The sequence below is a fragment of the Corythoichthys intestinalis genome, chromosome 4, assembly GCF_030265065.1.
Source record: "Corythoichthys intestinalis isolate RoL2023-P3 chromosome 4, ASM3026506v1, whole genome shotgun sequence".
Classification (NCBI taxonomy): domain Eukaryota; kingdom Metazoa; phylum Chordata; class Actinopteri; order Syngnathiformes; family Syngnathidae; genus Corythoichthys; species Corythoichthys intestinalis.
Window position 1 is genome coordinate 58,319,441 of NC_080398.1, and position 21,282 is coordinate 58,340,722.

The 21,282-nt window shown below is 38.1% G+C and overlaps 1 protein-coding gene across 1 annotated transcript in view; it reads right to left on the reverse strand.

The window, feature by feature from the left end:
* Positions 1 to 7,397: 7,397 nt before the first annotated feature.
* The window catches only part of LOC130914776 (uncharacterized), a 41,068-nt gene continuing 27,183 nt past the window's right edge, over positions 7,398 to 21,282 (reverse strand). Inside the window, exon 8 of the mRNA XM_057834276.1 lies at positions 7,398 to 15,816. Within this exon, the coding sequence (XP_057690259.1) occupies positions 14,644 to 15,816 (1,173 nt within the window). The 3' untranslated portion in view covers positions 7,398 to 14,643. The remainder of the gene's footprint in view (positions 15,817 to 21,282) is intronic.

Below are 21,282 nucleotides of genomic sequence, written 5' to 3' on the forward strand. Positions count from 1 at the left end.
TTGTAACGTGTGGTAGTGCTAAGCTAACTCTTTCGGTGTTTTAGAAAGAAAATATGGGTGTTTATTGTTGCGTTACCGGGTGCAACAGCGTCTCCTACGACAAAAAAAGGGGTTAGGAAAAATGGACTCACTTTTCACCGTTTTCCTGCATGGAGGACCAAATATCAGATCACGAAGGTACGACGGATGGCTGGATTGCAGCGGTTCGTCGGAAAAGCATTTCTTATGATCATATTTCTGCTGGAATGAGAGTGTGTTCCTGTCATCTCTACTCTTGTAAGTTGAACGATTTATCCACTTTTGGTTTCAATACGTTTTTCTTTTTTTTACACCGTTGTGTAAATCTGCCTCGGTAGCAATGCTCGCCTACTACGACTCCCCTACCTGTTGTGTTCCTAGGTAAACCTGCTGACAACACATCCCGATTGGTCACCATCTCTCTTCTTGGATCATTTGACAAAGAAAATTTGTTCAATGGAGTGGTTTCATTTGTCCTGTGTCGGACTCAAACAAGCCCCTGCTGCAGACGCCATCTGGGTCTGCCCTTCTCGTCGATGAACTGCGGGCTTTTAACTTGTGAAAATGCAAGAACTGTAATGCACATTCATTCTGCCTGGCTATTTAACTATGGCCAGTGACATATTATTATTATTTTATTTTTTTAAACCACTTTGACAAAGACACGTTTCATTGTAATGTTGAATTTATATATTCTATTATTATTTTTAAATTATAATATTCTTATTTGCACTTACGGAGACTTTAGACTGTCAATTCAAATAGTGTTGGAAAAGTTGCAATACCTAAAATAGAAATGCAAGAACTGTAAAGTACATATTTATACACCTTTATTTACCTAAGGCCACTGGATGTTTTTTAACTGCTTTGAAAAATACAGGTGTTGTTGTGATCTTGTATTTATATAGTATATAGCTTTTTATAATGTATTATGTATTATAATACTTGCTGCCCCCTGCCAGAGTGTGGGCCATTTTGTACTAAAAGGATTTTAAACTGTCAGTTCAAATACTGTGTTGACTAGTACTTGCAATACTTAAAATGGAAATGCAAGAACTTTAAAGCACATATTTATCCTGTCTGGCAATTTACCCAAGGCCAGTAAATAGTGTTTTAAACTGCTTTGACAAAGACACGTTTATTGTGATCTTGTATTTGTGTATTACTTATAATTATATAATATTTGCTGCCACCGTCAGAGGGTGGGCCTTGTTTGCACTAATTTAAAGATTTTAAACTGTCAATTCAAATATCGTATTGGAGAAATTGCATTACTTGAAATAAATCTATTGCAATTTATCAGTCCCAGTTCTTGTCTACAACACTGTCCAAAAATTGTCAATGCATATTCCAAATAGAATAACAAAATTAAGTCACCTGACTTTGTAATTATTACACCTTTTTATTATGAAGACCTGAAGTAAACAACAAGCAGTTACAGTTTGTCAAGAAGTTGTTCAAGTCATGTTTTGGTATTCATATTTTATTGACTTTTCACAACAACACTTGGGATCGTGTCTGTAAGAGCAGAGCAAACAAGTTTCAGCGTGCACTCTTCGCCTTTCCAACCTCTCATAACGCTCCGATGTGGTGCGCTTGACCTCAGAATAACCCAAGAAGAGATATGGTGACCAATCGGGATGTGTTGTCAGCATTTCATATGCAGGTTTTCCTAGTAACACAACAGGTAGGTGAGGAGGAGGAGTAGGTTAGCATTGCTACCGAGGCAGATTTACACAACAGTAAAAAAAAAACCGTATTGAAACCAAAACGGATAAATCGTTCAACATACAAGAGTAGAGATGAGGGGAATACTCTCATTCCAGCAGAAATATGATCATAAGAAATGCTTTTCCGACGAACCGCTGCAATCCAGCCATCAGTCGTGCCTTCGTGATCTGATATTTGGTCCTCCATGCAGGAAAACGGTGAAAAGTGAGTCCAGTTTTCCTCGCCCTTTTTTTAGTCGTAGGAGAAGCTGTTGCACCCACTAACACAACAATACACACCCATAATTTCTTTCTAAAACACCGAAAGAGTTAGTTTAGCACGACCACACGTTACAATCCGCATTGAGTCTGCCGACCCGGAAGTGAATCATATTGCCAGCATGGAGGCGCGTCCAAACAATGACGTAGTACGTCCCATTCCCTATAGAAACACAACCTGGTGCAATCAAAGAACAACCAATATCGTCAGCTACATCATGATTACTAAAATTTAACAGTGACTTTTGTTATAATTGTACGTAGCACTTTTAGCAATTCCTATCATGTCTTTTGATGGCTGCACTTCAGCTCGCCATTCAGTTTGACTTGAAGATAGTTTGTTAGTGTGTCCAGTTATAAATTAAAAAGGGCAATTGATAAAATTAACTTACCGATGCAATCTTTGAGTCAGGGAACATTTCTTTCGCTAATTCTGAGAAGTGATCAGCAATAGTTGCAGGCAAATTGTGTTCGGCAACAAATCGGCAGAATAAAAGCTCCACTTTCGTCACTTTTCATTCTGCAGACTTCATCTTTATGACCAGTGTTGTTAATCTTACTTTTAAAAATTACAGTTACAAATTACTTCTCCCAAAAAGTAATTGAGTTAGTAACTCAGTTACCTGAATGTAAGAGTAATTAGTTACTTGGCAAAGTAACTGGTGTTACCTTTTTTGGAAAAAAACAAAACAAAACAAAACATAGTAACCTTTGCTATGTTTGGAAGTCATTTAATGTTGTGAATCAACTGTTAAAGTTGTTAAACTTGCTCCCGTTTTTGCATTAGTTCCCTTTTGTCTACTTTAGACATGTCAAAGTTTGAAAACTGTTTCATCATTTAAAGATAGAGTCAAGTCAAGATTTTGCCAATTTAGGAGTATTTTAAATAAGAAGTCTACTGCTTTAAAATGGCGGCTGTTTACTAACGACGCTGAGTCTGTCATTTCACATCCAGTTCTATATGCATGTAATATCTAGGCGTAGATTGTAGGCTGTCGGCTACAGTCAGGAAATATTGGAGCCACCTAGCCTAGCATCACGTTTGCGCCAGCGTCACAACAAACACTTCTCTCTCCGTGTCTCTGACTTTTCTCGCGTCATTCAACCAACGTAGTAACTCATAGTAACGCACATTGTCTTGTGGCCAGAACAGTGACAAAATCCGAACGGAGAAAAAAAAACGTCATGCACGAAACACGTACAGATTTTGAATGTACAGCGTACACATTTAAAAATCAGTGCTCAAAAATTACGCCGAAACCGTACAACTTGACAGGTATGATAAATTAACAGTCAGAAAAAATAATTATGATTTTATTATCCTGGATATGCTATATTTTATCATGCATTTTTAAATGAAAATATATCCCCCAAAAAATGTGGCCAACTGGACGGTATGTTGCAGCCCCCATTCAATTCCAATCGATTAAATCTATTAATAAATTACTTGCCAACGAATGCAATAATAGATTTTTGCCGGCAGCTATGAGCAGTCCCATTTGCATCGTTGTGTGTAATTTGAGGCTGCACGCGCGCCAGTGATTTCAGCGAGAGAGAGAGTTCACTGCTCGTCTGCTACACTCAGGTTGAGTTGCTGAATCAATAACTTAGATCCAGTGTGCTTCCATCAGAGGTGAGTAAATGAAGCAAATTGAATTGTATTCTTTGTTGATCAGACGTTACTACTTAGCACGGAGCGCTAAGATAGTGATTATGCTAATCAGTGTCTTAAGTGTCCGTTTGTATTGTGTTTTGGAGAAGTGTATTAGGATTTCAGTTATTGTTAGATAGTAAAGTTGTCCCATTTCATTTTATAAAGAAACCACACACATAAACCCAGTCATATGACAGCTCAGTCTCCTTTCAACACAAGCTCCCATTCAAACTAAGTTGTCATACAAGAGCGAGTGCTTTGAAATTCGATTTTACTTATAAGCAACTGTTTGATAAAGAAAACTGATATATAACAGTCTGCCTCTTCCTTATTCGATTTTGTTTAGTTTGAGTCATTGACACAATTAATATCAGCACTTTGCCCACAAAATAAAAAATGTCAATCAACAGCACTTTTTTTTTTTTTTTTTTTTTTTGAATAAACAGGACTTTTGTTTTATTTATGTACTGTGGAAGTCTTTTTGTGCTATACTCAGAACCTTTATTTAAAATGTTAACGAGTTTTATGTACCTAAACAGTACAGTTGTAGGCTACAGTTATTTTTTTTGAAAGAAATAATCCTTAATTTTGTCTGCATTGTTTCTTATAACATGCCTAAAATAACCTCAAGTTAAATTGTGAAGGTAACTGAAAAAAGTGACATTTATCCGATTAATTGATCATAAGAAATAATCGTTAGTTGCAGTAGTAGTACGTGTATTAGTGTTGCACATAAGTATTTCGAAATAGGCAATTAAAAAAAACAATACAAATAATTTTAAATAAAATGAATTATTTGAAGGATCTTTTTTGGGAAAATGTATTTAAATAGTAATAAGTAAAAAATAATAAAAATGCAATTAAAAAAAATTCATGAGTTCTATATATATAAAAAAATCGAATTCTATTTACTTTTTTTTTTTTTTTTAAGATTAAGACAATTTGTAATAAATTGAAAAAGAAGAAAGATACATATAAGATATAAAGATCCAAATACACTTCGTGTGACCCTTTTTGGTTTTATAAATCTCGTGACCTCACATAACTTAACTCTGGTTGCCATTGACGGCAATCAACGACAATGACAATGACATGAAATTTTCCTTTGAGCAAATACTTTTTTTCCTGCATAGTTTTTATAAGTCATTTTGTGTGCCAATAAATTATATACCTCATTTGAATTTGAAAATTTGCTTCATTATCTAATTAGTAATTACAAAGGGTTCTGCGATCGTGCATGTGAAACTCACGTACCTTTAGAAAGATTGCTTGTACTTTATACTGTTCTTGTATTGATTGTCACACACACACAAAAACAAAACCACAATGAGTGCAAGGACAAAATTCCAAAGACCAGTTTTATTCATGAACACGTCACAACAGTTGTCCACTGAACGGATAGGGAAATTGTGTACGACAATAAAAAGCCTGTTATATAGACAGGATGGTAGTCCAGCTGCCTTTCCCAAGATAGTTGCTCACAATTACTTAATCTTTTCATCACATCATCATCATGTAACGGATACTTTCGTAGTGACTTGCAATACCACACAGAAGTAAGGAATGGAAGGGAAGTTCTCAATGTGAGTGTATTAGAAAGATTCCAGGACAGGTGTCAATAAAGATTACAATTCTAACCCTACCTACAAGTTTTTACTTTCAGTTTGTGCCAGACAATCAAGGAGCACGTTTACCAAGAGATCCTGCGGCGTTTCAGTGTGTGAAAAGAAGCGAGTGAGAAGTTTTGGGAGAGAGAGTGTGGCTCGTTCACTATGACAACCTGCCCGGTCACCATGCCCTGAGCATCCGACAGTCATTGGTTGAAAAAAACAATGTGTTTGGATTTTAAATACTGTACGTATTTAATAACATACCTCCGATGTGTCAATACCAGTGAGGATGGCCCCTAAAGGGAACTCAAGAGTAAAATGACATGTCGTTTCTTTTGTTTTCGTTTTAACATTAAGAACTCATCTATTATATACAATCTTTGAAAATAATTCACAGTTTAATATGATATTAAAAACTTTATTCGTACAAAAGTCGCCATTGTTGTTCATGTCGCAATGTGTTGATGTAAAATGGTGTAGCGGCCTACAGCTAGCGCTCTCGATCATTCAGCCTTTACAGTCCTAGTCAATGCAAAACGGAGACAAAGACAGACCAAGACAAATAAAAATCAAACTAAAAACGAGGGCAACATGCAGAAGGAATCTTTAGTTGGTCACGTACGAGAGTGTGTCTGTGGTAAATGTTCACCAATGCGAATGGACACGTAAATGCCCCAAAAGGGTCGTGTCGAGCAGCCCCATGGGTTGGCTAGCACCAGTCAAGCAGTCTCACAGAGCTCCACTTTGAGCTTTTTGGCTCAAAACGAAATTGATTATGGGCACGTTTGGGGAAAAAAATAATACATTTACGAATCTCCACCTACTACTGAAGAAATACACTGCTCAATGTCGATTTAGAATTTTAATAGTGACACTTAAATAACACACCAGGGGCATAACTAAGCACTTAGCAAAGCTTACACCAGAACTTCTCAAATAGTGGGGCACACGGCGATGCCAGAGGTGGCGCATGTGACCTCAGGAAACATACTTTTTTTGCTGTACAAGAATAAACTAATTACACATCCACTCAGTGGGTGGCAATTGCGCTCTCATTTTCAGAGTGCGCAGTATTTTGTAACCAAACAAGAGCTCATAAAAAAGTGCACTGGAGATATGAAGAGCTAAGACGAGGAAATATGACAAAGCGTATGTAGCGTTTGGCTTTGACTTTTAATATGGTGGTAGACGAGGAAAGACCAGTCTATTTAATTTGTCTAAAAATGTTTGCAGCGCACAGCCCGATTTAGACGTCGGGTAAAGACATTGGACCCCAATCACATTAATAAGCCGCTTGATTTTTTTTTTCTGCGAAAACATGCCGAATATTGCCAACAATCGTCCCGCTTTGTCAGTGTTACATCAGTAAGCCAGCGAGCACTGTTCACATCATATCAGGTGGCATAGCAAGTTGTTCAGTGCAAAATAGCCCTACACCATAGCAAAGGAGCTGATACTGCCTACAGCAAAAATTATTGATTTTATGAAATTTTACTTTTCAGTATTAAAGGGTAAAAAAATGTACATTGAGTGTATTTTTACAGTTTAGATGTGACTTTTTTTTTAATTCAGGAAAATTGATGTGCTTTAAGTCTTTTCTGTTACAAACAAAACAATGTTAATTTATACTTTATTGTAAGTTGATCTATATTTTTCCCTGTAATATTAAAAAGGAGACAATGTTATGCAGAGGTGTACTTTTAACAGTTTTATAGAAAAATTATACTATTTACAGTGGCGGAAGAGAGTTGGGGGGGCATAACAGAAAATGATAGAGAAGCAATGGCTTACAGTCCAGGGGTGGGCAAACTATTCCACAAAGGGCCGCTGTGGGTGCGGGTTTTTGCTGCAACCCATCAAGAGGACACCTTTTCACCAATCAGGTGTGTTGTAAGTGCAATCAGTTGATTGCAGTCAGGTGCTTCTTGTTTCCATTGAAAGCTCATTGGTTAAAAGCTCTGTGCTGGATCAGTTGGAACAAAGACCAGGACCCACTGCGGCCCTCGAGGACCGGTTTGCCCACCCCTGGCTTACACTATCGTGACAAGTGAAGCAGGTCTATAAATTCAAGTACACATACTAATATGACTAAAAGATAACACAAGCACGTAACATGGCTGGTATGAGACAAAGACGTAGGTTACCCTACATAAATACATGCGCAGCAGTTTGATCAGAAATAGGGTAGCATTAATATCTCAGCAAAATATAATTTCTCCCCAATACGATATACTTTTTTTTTTTTTTTTTTTAAACGAGTCAACACTGTCCACTGGTGGGGTACTCTCCAGTTGTAATATGAAAAACGAATCGTAGCAACAAATAATTCCCACGAAGTCTGTAGGGAACTTTTTTTTAAATGTGTAACATTATTTACGGGGGCACAATTTTACATCAACACATTGCGACGTAAACAACAATAACGACGAGGGATGTCTCGATCGCATATTTTTTGCACGTAAGACCGAGTCCGAGTTACCTGATTTTGAGAATCTTCCAAAACAGTCTCGAAAGATACATGGGGGGGGGGATTTTTAAACAAAAGTTCCAAACATGTTACTGTCCCACCGTGCTGACTTCATAATGTGAATTTTTTTTAAAATAAGAACGTAGAAAAATGCTTGTCTTTATTAAATGCTTCATTGAGTGAGTCCACTCAAATCCACTCGCGCTGCTGAGAACAGCCTCTCACTTACTAGACTTCATACAGCAAACATATGCAAGTTTAACATTGATTGACACATCTGTGCCTTTAATCGTGGAGCTACCAAGCTCCTCTAGCAAGATCAAAGCTTCAAACCCGTCAATCATCGCTAACGTTAACTACCAAACAGAAGCTGGACAGTTTTGCCGCAACGCTTAGCAGGAGAGAGGCTGAGGAGCTTTACAAGCATGAAGCTGAAAAACAAATATATTGTTTAAATTAAAAACCCGATCCTTTTCACCCAATTCCAGTCCTCTGAAAAATGACGCAATCGGATCGGGACATCCTTAATAACGACTTACATTGAAATAAAGTTTTTAATAATATAATAAGCTGCGAATTATGTTCAAAGCTTATGTATATTATAGATGAGTTACAAACACTAAAATAAAGCATTGACAACCAACATGTCATTTTACTCAGGGTTCCATGTAAAATATAGGAGCTGCAAATTAGCATGATTTTTAGGTAAACAAAATTACATGGAAGCACCTGAAATCATCGTTTGCGATAGTGATTGTTCACTACAGCCAATTAATAGACAACACTTGTATATTGCTCAAATCATTTTTTTCTGTACATCTACATAAAAAACACATCATAACAGACAGGTGTATAGAAGAACAAACTATGTTACAGCACTATCCAGTGTTTGTCTTTTAAATACACTCACTGGCCACAAGATTTTGTACACCTGCACAATCTAATGTGAGTCAGTACAGGAGCTGTATCAAAGACATCGCCTCTACAAAGGGATTAAAATTAAATGTCAGAGTTTTTAATGGTAATTTGAAAAAAAAAAGTTAATTTAACTTTTTGAAGATTTTCCCCCTACACTGTAGGGCCTACAGTAGCTGCATGTACTGTCAATAAAGAAGCATTTCTTACGATGCTTTTCTGTAAACTCGTTGAATACAAACTACTATTCTAAACATTTTTAATTCTTGTAGTGTATATTTATGCTATGCATAAAATTGACTGCATCATCTATTCATCAATTCAATACGCTACTCAAAGTGTTAAATAAATATATTCATAAAGGGCTAGCATGGTAGGTTAGCGTCATAGACTTCGTAATTGTATAGACGTGTCACATCCGTCACCCACTGCGCATTGTCTTCAAGTAGGGGGCCGCCCTACAGTCCACTTCAGTTATTCGCAGTCGGTCACAGTTAGTCAATACATGCAGGGTTCCAACGCCGGATTTAGGTTGGAAAAAGTATGAAAGCTGTACCGCATACAAACAGGAAGGATTGTCTCAGGAGTGATTTGTTCGAGAGTTCTAGGTAATTATTATTATTTTTCGTACGATTCATGCATTTTGAAACGTGACAAAAATCAATGGGAGAAATTAGCTGCGACAGCATTGGCATTATAATTCGCAATATTTACTAGTGTTGCACCGATACCATTTTTTGGGCCCAATACCGATACAGATACCTGGCTGTGCAGTATCGGCCGATACCGATACCATTCCGATACCACTCTGTTTGCAAAAAAAAAAAAAAAAACTATATATATATAAATATGTGCGTATAACGGATGCAACGATATAGTTAAGTCACGGTTCAGTACGATTTTCGATACAATTCAATACATTTAATGCTCTGAAACAGAAAATACAACTGTTATTATTATTATATTTTTTTTTTTTTTGCTAACAAGCAAAAAAAACAGTGCCATCATATAAACAAGCATTTTAGTGCATAATATTTATGTGCTTACTTCTTCCTGATCTGAAGAAATTTCGTATATATGTGCTGAGAACAATCTTTACTGTTTGTAAAGTGGGTCACACTGTTGATTGCTGCAGCACTCTTAGCAGATATTTTTTAACATCCTATTTGTGGTCCGAGTCCATCTGTAACATGTACTGAATTAACAGTATTTGCAGCATTATCTATAGTCACTGGTATGGGTTGATTTAGCCTGCTTAACTTCCTTTCAGTCATGGCGGTTTCTATTTAATCAATATAGTCTATGGACTACGCGTCGCTCTGGGCTCACGCAGCTAATGGCATGGGATCTAAACATCTAACATCTAGGTTGCTATTTGATGATTTCTAGTTTGTGCGCGCGAGAGTTGGCATGGGATCTAACAATAGGACATCTAGATTGCTATTTGATGATATCTAATGTGCGCGCTGCGCCACTTGAGTGTTTTCTGGCCACAGAAGTCACTTCTGCTCATTACTGCACAACACCAGCATATTACAAACGACTTTCATAAACAGGACGAGTTTGAAGTACGGGGCTCTTAATTTGCCACTCAGTGTTCATCATGAAACCATGAGTTTGCTGAGTCTCCCACGGTCTTAACCTTTCTGATCCCTTCAGCTCTACAACAGTAAGCGTTAGCTTACGCAAGCTAATCGTTTGTGAATACCATGTTAAATGAGCAGAGTAACATCGCGGATAAGCGCTGTAGTGTACATTAGTAATATTGAAGATTAAAATGTAAATTTCGTGTGGTAATTCTGAGACAAAGACATTCAGATGTAATGATTTGGGAAGTTAGCTCACGTGGGGAGGACATTATATTAGCGTTCAAATGATGCCAGTACATGGTATCGGCGCCCTAAATGTTGGTACTCGTCGATACCGATACCACCAATTCAGGCCGGATCGGCGCCCCCTGCCGATACTGGTATCGGTATCGGTGCAACTTTAATATTTACGTGAAATAAATGCTAACTGCCTGGTTTTTTGCTCTTTTAACAAAGAATCGAGACAGTTTTACGTCCATATCTATAAAGAATTCAGGGATTTAAGCATTTGTTTAAAAGAATTTTCAACAGACAAAGCTCTTTATTTACATATGGCGGCTGCTAATTTGCTTACTGACTAGCATCATAGTTTGCAATATTTACGTAGAATAAATGCTAACTGCATGTTTTTTTTTTGCTCCTAACTAAGAATGGAGACTGTTTTACGTCAATATCTATATAGAATTCAGGAATTTAAGCATGTATTCAAAAGAATTTTCAACAGAAAAAGCTCTTTGTGATATGGCGGCCGCCAAATTATCTTACTGACTAGCATCATAGTTCGCAATATTTACGGAAAATAACTGATAACTGCATGGGGTTTTTTTGCTTTTAACCAAGAATCGAGACTGTTTTACGTCCATATCTATAAAGAATTCAGGAATTTAAGCACTTGTTCACAAGAATTTTCAACGGAAAAAGCTCTTTGTGTTTCCACGAGGTCAGCTTTGACGGACATAGGCCCCCATATGAATCACCCCCGCGTCCCCTCAATACATTATGAAGTCTATGTTAGTGTTTAGTACATCTGGGTTGGTTTTCTTGTCTTCTTGAAAAATGCATGCTATGTTAATTGACCTTTTTAAAAAGCTCTGCCCCCGTTAGTTAGAGCTGCTATGCTGAAACACTTTGTGACGCCAACGGCACAAGCCTTTCCAGGCAGATATATATCGGAGTGTTTTAAGTGATTTATTTTGGAGCAATACCAGTGCAACATCCTCGAGATTGAGGCAGAAGGGTTTACAATATGCAGCAATATGTATAAAACTAAGCAAAATATGAGGCAAAATCCTACAGATTCAACACTTACGGCAAGCAAAGGGTTGGGATACTAAGGTGTCCGTTCACAAAATGTTACAAAAAAAAATAAAAACAAGTTCAAGGAGCTTATTAGGACGCTATGTTTACTTAAAATGAGGAAGCACCGCTTTATGTTAGCGCACACATAGAATGGACTGCGAATGAAGGCATAAAGTTGACTAGCTTTAGCTTCAGAGACACCTATACTTAAGACATTATAGTGATGACATTCTAGTAATATTCAATAACAGCAATTACAACTTTGATATCAAGTTTAATGAACGTTATTGCCTCTACGAAGCAAGTTCGGCAAACCTCTCACAAGTTAGCCTCTGGTGTTAGCTTAATCTTACCTTAAAAGTACACGTATGTGTGACTTTGTTTTGAACACATTTAGTCATACATCAATGCTTCTTAATCTATTGGAAACCAATTTTTTTTTCCGCTTTGGGAATGAAAAGAACCGCATTTTTACTGAAAAAGTATCCTATTTAGATATTTACTTCACCATTTTAGACGTCCGCAGCTTCTTCATCCTTTTCGTCATCTTCCGTAAAGTTTCATGGCAGTTGGTGATCTCAAAACCAACAAATTAATCAAACAGGCAATGGAGCAATCTGAGAGTTCGACGGATCCTACTCGATCACGAAGTTGCTAGGACATTTGATTGGTCAATTGCCGTTTGGGGGGGTGGAGTTTGCGAAAGGTCAATTGAAGACTTAATTGTCTATAGGTGAATATGTGCTAGGGCTGGGTTGGTTGATTTCGAGATTGAAATCAACCAACCAAACCAAAAATGATTAAAGCTCTGTAATCGGCAATGTCATATTTAATCAACCAAGCAAATGCAAACTCTTGCTGCAACGATTAATCGATATACTCGATTAATTAGATTAGAAAAAAAGCATCGAATCAAAGGAATCGAGGATTTGTTTAATTAGAGTGGCGTTGTAATGTTTGGTTTTGCATTAAGGTTTATTGATTTGGGTGGATACACTGCCCTCTCGTGGCAACAGTGAATAGGACATAACTCATTTAACATGGCTGAATCCATTTGCTCTCTGTTAAGACCAACATAAGGTAAGTTTTCATTTGAGCTAAAAAAAAATGTATGCATTCGTAATTTAGTTTACAGGTATATTTAGCAGTTTTTTGTGGGAATATGTGTGAGAATGATTTGTCAGGAGCTTGTGAGGCAGCATTCTAAAAAAAAAAAAAAAAAAAAAAAAAAAAAGTTTTTGTAGCATTTAAACTAGCGGACTTTTGCGATGTAAGTTAGCCAATTGTTCTTTCGTTGTCCTTGGATTCTCATTTATTTATTCTTATTTCCTCTTTGAGGCTAAGCTAAGGTATTTTTAATTTATTTTTTAAATGAAAATACAATTCTGCAGTTTGAAGAAACACTGGGGAACTTTATTTTCGTTCGTTCGTTTCTTCATCGTCTCCCGCTTATCAGAATCCAGGTCGCGGGGGCAGCAGCCTTAGCAAAGATGCTCAGACAGCCCTTTCCCCTGCCACTTCCACCAGTTTGACAGGTAAATCGAGAGCTTCACCTTCCGGCTCAGCTTCGTCTTCACCACGACAGACTGATACAGCGCCAGCAACACTGTGGACGCCGCCTCAATCCGCCTGTCGATCTTACGCTCCGACCTACCCTCACTCGTGAACAAGATCCCGAGATACTTGAACTCCTCCACCTGGGGCAGGCACTCACCCCTGACCCAGCTAAGAACCATGGCCTCAGACTTGGAGGTGCTAATTCTCATCCCAGCTGCTTCCCACTCGGCTGCGAACTGTCCAACCGAGAGCTGGAGGTCGCTGTGCGATGGAGCCAGAAGGACCACATCATCTGCAAAATGCAGAGATGAGATCCTCCCACCACCAAACTCAACCCCCTCCACCACCCGGCTGCACCTAGAAATTCTGCCCATGAAGGTCACGAACAGAACTGGTGACAAAGGGCAGCCGTGGCGGAGTTCAACCTTCTCCGGGAACAGGTCCGACTTGACACGGACCTGACTCATACTCGTGTGGTAGAGGGACTGGATGGCCCCTAGCAGAGGGCCTTCCACCCCATACTCCCGGATTACCCCCCACAGGGTGCATCTGGGGACACGGTCATAAACCAAGGTCATACTTCTATTTTGTATTTGTATTTAATGCTCTTTTTAAAGTGCAATCTTAGCCTTTGTTCTTACATCTCCGAAAATGTATTCTGTAACGCATTCAATGTTCCTAGTCCAATTATTTGATTATTCGAACTAACTAGATCAGTGATGTCAAACCATTTCCACAAAGTGCTGCAGTGGGTCCTGGTTTTTGTTCATACCGAATGAACACAGTTCAACCAATGAGGTGTCTGCTAAAACAAGCAGCACCTGACTGCATTCAAATGATTTCACTTGTAAGACCCCAGATGAAAAGGTATTCATCTCGTTTGGTTGGAATGAGATCCAGCACCCACTGTGGCCCGTTGAGGACCAGTTTGACACCCCTGAACTAGATGATAAATTGATTACTAAAATAATCGATAGCTGCAGCCCTAATGCAAAATGACTAGTTTGGCGGATTTTGAATAGTGCCTCAAAAAGTGTTGGTTTTCAGGTGGTTGATTACATTCCAGGCAAGGTCAACTGTAAAGCTAAATTCACATAAAGAAAATTCCACATATTGTGCACTAAAATACAAAATATGTTTCAGTTTTCGAACGCCCGCCAGTTTAATGCTAATATACAATGTTAGAGGCCATTTTATTTAATTAAAAAAAAAAAAAAAATCGTGAAAACAATTTGTGATCTTTTTTGGGCCAGATCGCCCAGCCCAAACCTAAATGTGAGTATGAATGGTGGTAGCCCACATTGCACCTATAGTCAGCTCAGTAGCCTCCAGTTCATGAGCACCCTAATGAGGAGCAGCGGTATGTGAAACAGAGGACTCAATTAAATAAAAGAGGATATTTTTTGAGACAGCTCCTTAATTGGAACTCATTAGACGCTGTGGGTGTACGATTTACAGGTATATACACAGTAATGATCGTCTCCTATGTTAAACCTTAATACAGTAAACAGTGAATCTGTAAACATGTTGAGCAAGGGATCATGTGTTAGCGCTTGAGAAGAATTCTAGGACTGCTCCTAGTTTTAACTGTTGAGGTAGTAGATTTAATCTGCCTAAGACGTTTTGTAGAGCCCTTGGAAGTGACAGAGTAGCTACCGTCCTTGGTTGAGTCATCAGCCCAGCCCTTGGTAGGGCCAACTGCAGCACATTTGGAATCGTCATTGGAGCAGCTGCTGGCTGGTGAAATAAACGTGACAATGTCTTTGCTAGCACCTTTTTTAGTTCCCTTTGGACTGTGTTTGGCAGAGTTGTTCGCTGGTGGGTTTTTATGTACGTACGGTGATGTCACTGAGTTGACTCGAGCTTTAGGAACAGCAGCATGTCCCGCAGCTCTGATAACAGTCCTAGAAACAGTAATCCTGGGAATTGTTTTGGAGATCTGAGTTGACCCAATTTTCAGGTTCTTCTGTAGCCGTTTTTCTCTCATACTTCTGCATATGACCTCACTTACGGGACCGAGATCAGATTTATGTTTGACCTCAAGAGTAGTGATGCTTGCCGCTGAGCCAAAGCTTCTAATATTAACTTTATTCTGTAAGTTCTCAGCTACAAAACTGTCCCTTATCATTTTTAGCTCTCCAATACGTGTGTCTTGTTTAATCTCTTTATCAACAGTTTTTCTCACCTTGCGGACAGTATGTTCCACTTGGACATCTTCCTTACAGTTAGCCTCCGTCTCACCGTAGTTATTATCCAGTCGGTTATCCCCATTGGACTGTTGTGTCCTGCATTTCTTTAATGGATTGTCGGTAGAAAAATGATTGAGAGAAGTTGGATTTGCATCTGGTGGAAGTCCACGCTTTCTTCTAGACAATCTCACAACACCGGCGGTCTCTTTGAGCTGTCTTGTGGCTAAGTTAGTAGTCAATGGCATTTGAGCTGGTGCCCTGCTTGGATTTTTTCCTGAGTTCTGAAGACCTCTGAGTGTCTTGGGGTTTCTGTAGAACTTACAAACTGGTAGGCATTGATTGTGAGGCAGCTGGTGGTTGCTGTGTTGTGAGAGGTGATTGCTCTTGACTTCTGGTTGGCTTTGGGAGTGTCCTCTTAGTTTGGAGGTATTGCTGGGCCTTGGTGATTGCTGGCTGCCACCCCCCGTCTTGGGCTTCATGGATGAAACTGGTCTGACAAAGGAAGTGCTTTGGTCAGACACTCTAGTGACCTAAAAAACAGAAGGATCTTTTAAATGGATATGGGTTATTTAGAAATTGAACAGTAGGAATACATGGATGTGTCACACTATGCGACAGGACAAGCCGAAATTCTGACACAGCAGACTTTCTACGACGTGGTTTTGAGGTGCCCAAGATGCCAGATTGGCACTCGGTGGATATGTCACACTACAGAAGGCGCCGTGATGCCCCCACTTCAAAATGTCGGCCATGACTGTCAACCATTCTCCACGATGTGTCTGTTGGGATAAAATCGGGCTGAAAATGTGGAGTAAATCAACAGGGGGACATTGACATTTTGGTTGGGAATTACAGTAAAGACTGGATTTTATTGTATCTACTATATAGTCAGAAAAAAATTAAAATGGGCCAGATGATTCTTGTGTAATTTTACAATTCCAGCCAGCCAGATGGAGGTGATCGTTTTTAAGCCATCTCAATGCAAGTATTAGTCTGCTAACAGAGCTAAGCCACTACAGTACACTAAATGGTAACTAAGCCTGGAAGGAGGACTGAACGAGCACTCGCAGTTTGGCGCAACTCAGCTCAGGGTGGTGGCAGGTGGTTCATTCACACAACTAGGTGAAAAAAACCCTATTGAAGAGGGTCATATAAAAAAGGAGGCACTCCTGAGCTGTGTTGCCACGCCTTTATTCAAAACTAAAATGAATCTTCTAATTGGGCCAATTTGACTACGTGTGCCAAGTTTCGTGGCTCTATAAGATGCCTAAGCCCCTGAAGAGATCCACTTTCTTTTAATGACGGACAAAGAGTTCGTCATGGCAATAGACAGAGACATGCGGACGTTGGCCTTAAAATGTAGTATTACAAAAGGTAATACGACATTGACCCACCTAAGAGGAAGGCGCAGATATGTTGTACATCTGCCAAGTTATGACTGTTCGAAATTTGTAGTAAGACAAAATGGCGACGGTCATTTTCACTCTGTTTATAGCTCTCTGCTTCAACAAAACCTCAATATTTTTCAGCAGGCACCTGCACATATGTCTTAAGGCACCCAATGCAAGTTTGAGGTCAATTGATTTCCTTCCCTTGGAGGAGGAGCCTGTCTAAAAGCAGCAGTGGGCGCCAGGCCTAAAGGGTAATATTTCAATGCAGTCGTATTCAGGATGGGGTACCTCTCATACATGCCAGATATAAAAAAGACTGAACCATTTGTCATCATTTGTCATTTACTGAACTTGGCGTGTTGCCAAAAAACTAAAGGCCGACTTTGGCACCCCGCACAGGTTTTGATATATTACTATTTTGATAGTGACACCTTCTTCTACAGGGGTTCTACAGGTATCAGCAAATATCATTTAATGCTTTTTAATGCAACTTTTAAATTCACTTTAAACTAATTTAATGCCGATGCACTACTGCAGATAGTTTCACACATACAAATTGTAGGTAGAGTTGTCTGATAATGACTTTTTAACAGGCATGAAAATGGGTCAGAGGTTAATAAGGTGAGAAGGGTGAGGAGGAAATTAATTATTATTAATATAGGGCTGTCCCAAACGACTAATTTCCTCCCGATTAGTCAGCTGAATATTTTTTACGATTAGTCGACTAATAAAAAAAAAAAAAATTAATAATACTGTTTTTTTTTTGTTTGTTTGTTTTTTACTAATTTAGCAATGAAATTTTTGTTGACAAAAACATTTTGGAACACTAAAATTCTTTATTAAAGTACAAATAAATATGTAAATGACAATAATTAATCACACATAAACAATGAGGTCAAATGTTGATAGCATTTACTAGTGCAAAATAATGGAATGTAAACAGATTCAGAACACTGACTTTGCCTTTCCAACATACTTAAAAACAACTCTTTAAAAAATAGCATTATTATTACAGTATACTACTATATATAATAGTATTATTATAATAATAATGTTGCCAATCATATTTTTCAAAAAGGGTGTCATTTTAAGGAAATCAGTAGTGTAGAATCTGAATTCTGTAGTATTATAGTATTTACATATTATAGTATTAATTCTGAAGCATGGGGGATTAACTCCAGAAATCGTTATTTATATAAGCGTGACGTGCTTTTATTTTGACATGTTCACCGGAAGTACGTTCGCTAAACCGCTAACAACTTCACACTCCGCAACAAAGCACTTTTCGTCATTGCTTGTGATGTCACTCATAGATTTTTTTGTTTTCGTTTACATTTTTTCGTTTGCAAATGCTGTTAACCAGCTATTCTAATTGTTTGAAGTGTCACCTTTTAATTGCACTTTTGCGTTTTGGAGAAGACTACCAATGTTTTATAGCAGGGTAAAGTAGGTTGTCTTTTTTCCCCATTAGTCCCACTGTAGCAATGCTAATGTTTACAGTAGAGATGTCCCGATCGATCGGATCGATCGGGTCCGATCACGTCATTTTCAAAGTATCGGAATCGGCAAAAAAATATTGGCCATGCCTTTTTTTTAAAAAAAATATATATATATAATATATATATATATATATATATATTTTTTTTAATTAAATCGTTTTCTAATTGTATTTAACGTTACAGACATATGTTACACTCATCCAGAGTCTTTAGTTTAGGCTTAAGGTAGGGTTATCAAAAATATCCCGATAACGGCGGCAATTAATTTATTAAAAAATGTGTCACATTAAAATATTTAACGCAATTCATGTATGCGATGCACGACCCTCTCACTCATTGTCGCGCTCAATCTGTAATGACGCTGTTTTACCTATACAGAGACATAAAAGGCAGCGCATTATGAGTAGAGTGAATTTAGGCAGCCTTTGGAGCCTTTTTTTAATTGGCTAAAGCCTTTCAATCCCTCTCCCTATGAATAGAAATATAATGGGAAGCAATGTGGGGAAGCAAGGTGGCAATTGATCTTTATCTTAACACCTTAAGTTGTTTCCCAACGCAGAGAAGATATATCAATTGGTAGAACGACGCAAAGTCATGGTTCCACTTCCCATCATGCATTTGGGATTGCCACAGTATCATTTATTGAAAGCTCAACAAATACAATAGATGGCAATATTTAGTCACAATATACAAAGTCACAAGTCTTTCTATCCGTGGATCCCTCTCACAGAAAGAATGTTAATAATGTAAATCCCACCTTGAGGATTTATTGTCATAATAAATAAATACAGTACTTATGTACTGTATGTTGAATGTATATATTCGAGTTTTATTCTTTTTTTTCTTAATGCATTGCCAAAATGTATATGATCGGGGAAAATTATCGGGAATGATTGGAATTGAATCGGGAGCAAAAAAAGCAATCGGATCGGGAAATATCGGGATCGGCAGATACTCAAACTAAAACGATCGGGATCGGATCGGGAGCACAAAAACATGATCGGAACAACCCTAGTTTACAGTGTTTGATATACATGCGTTTCCTAATTTTGCATGTCTGAACTGTAACTCTACAGCTTGTTGATTACCAATAAACATCTGTGAAATGAACTGGAGTCTCATATGTCATCTACACACATGCACAAATGTATGCATGCACGCGGTGATAAAACGCAGCCGTGAAAATTATCACCCTCATTTTTATTTACCTTGCGACAAATGGACTCATTGAATATCGCGACAGGCTTAGCAACTTCAACGAAACATGTCGTTAGTTAGTGAGATGGAATTACTGCCCCCCCCTTAAACATTTTCTCCTCTGATCTTCACAATTCTCGTAGGTCACCCTTTTTGACTTCAAAACGGCGAATTTTGCCAAAAGGTAAGTGATTTTCATGCCTGTTTTAACCAATCACCGATATTCCGATATTATCCAACTGCAAAAATCCAATACCGATCTCAAACCAATACCGATATATGCGGTCGTGGACTTAACATATTATGGCTGATTGTGTTGTGATGCCCGACTGGGTACTTTAATAGTGATAAATGCAACAACTTTAGGGGAATCCAATAAACATTCTGTGAAAAATAAGAGAACAACTTCAAGTTATGGAAAATGTGCCTATATTGCATAACTATAATGTTGAAATAAAAATACGTTGCGTAACGCAAATGGTCTGCTCACATAACAAGTCCATGCATCTTAGTTTGGAGACATCTAATGGTCAATAAGCATAACTGCTGTGCTAAGCTGTGACCAGCCCTTGTACAAAGGCAGAAGGCTTCTACATTCACTTCGAAGGCAACACGGATACTAGGCCAAACGGATCATGAAAGCTGATGTCGATATTAACTGATTTTTAAAATGCTTTAATCAGCCAATTTTGTTGGGTAGCCTGTAATATCAGACAACGCTAATAAACTGTTTTAAAAAGTTTTTAACCATCAAGCTTACAATATACTTTTTAATGACTAGAACATTTAGTCTGCTTTTTAAGGCCTGAATTTTAACAAAATCCATTTGATGACTTTTAATGCTTTTTAATGACCCACATAAACCCAGTTCTATCTGGCAGAAGAATATTTCATCATTTTTCCTGATACCATTTGTCACTGTCATGGACGAATTTTAAAAATGTTAATATTTGCTGTGAATAAATTATTTTTCATCCAAATAAAAGAACTGAAACATTCACAGTGGCAGACATTAATGATCCTTGATTACCGCTCCCTCAAACAAGCAGAGTTCTATGAGGTTTAAAAAAAAAAAAACAAAAGTCCGGAAAGTGTGCATAATTGAGAAGACTTTTTGGTGTATTTCCCACAAGGCCTTTCACAGAGTTAATTGCATAACCCTGTTCTACGATCAAATCACAAGTTAGGCAGGAGGGCAATTGTGCATTTTAACCACCAGCTTTGCCACTGTAATGACGAGCCAATGGCAACTCTTAAAGAGCATACGACACGAGAAAAAAAAGTCTTAAATGGCATTATTATGTGAATTAGAATCATATTTTGAGACGATTCGACTATATACAACAACGTAGCAAAGCGCAGATGACGAGAAATTAGTCTTTTAATCTGCCGGTTAGCCACGCCTACCATTAAAGGGCTTTAGCGTCCCCAACAGGTGGATGACGTCAGCGGTAGACTGTGCTCATCGGTTGTACTATTCAGCCCATTGAGGGGGAATTATTCAGAACGAGGAAAACACGACGAAGAGAGCCGCAAAATGTCATTATTTCAGTCTCTCTATTCCAATATTTGTACAGGATATTCTTTATATCCAAGTATTTAACCCCAATAGCTATATAAATGGCTTGAGAAGGACCAGTCAGCCCGTCGAGGGGGAACTATTTACAACGAGGAAAACGCGACGAAGAGATCTGCAAAATGTCATTGCTTCTGTCTCTTTACTTCAATATTTTTACAGGATATTCTTTTTATCCAAGTATTTTCCCCAATTGCTAAATAAATGGCATGGTCATGACAAATAACAGTCTTGCGCTGAATGGAATATGAAATAATAAAAATGCATTTATTCAGGACGACATGGCAAAATTACTCCATAATGGTCAAAACTGTCGACTTCACCTTTACTGTT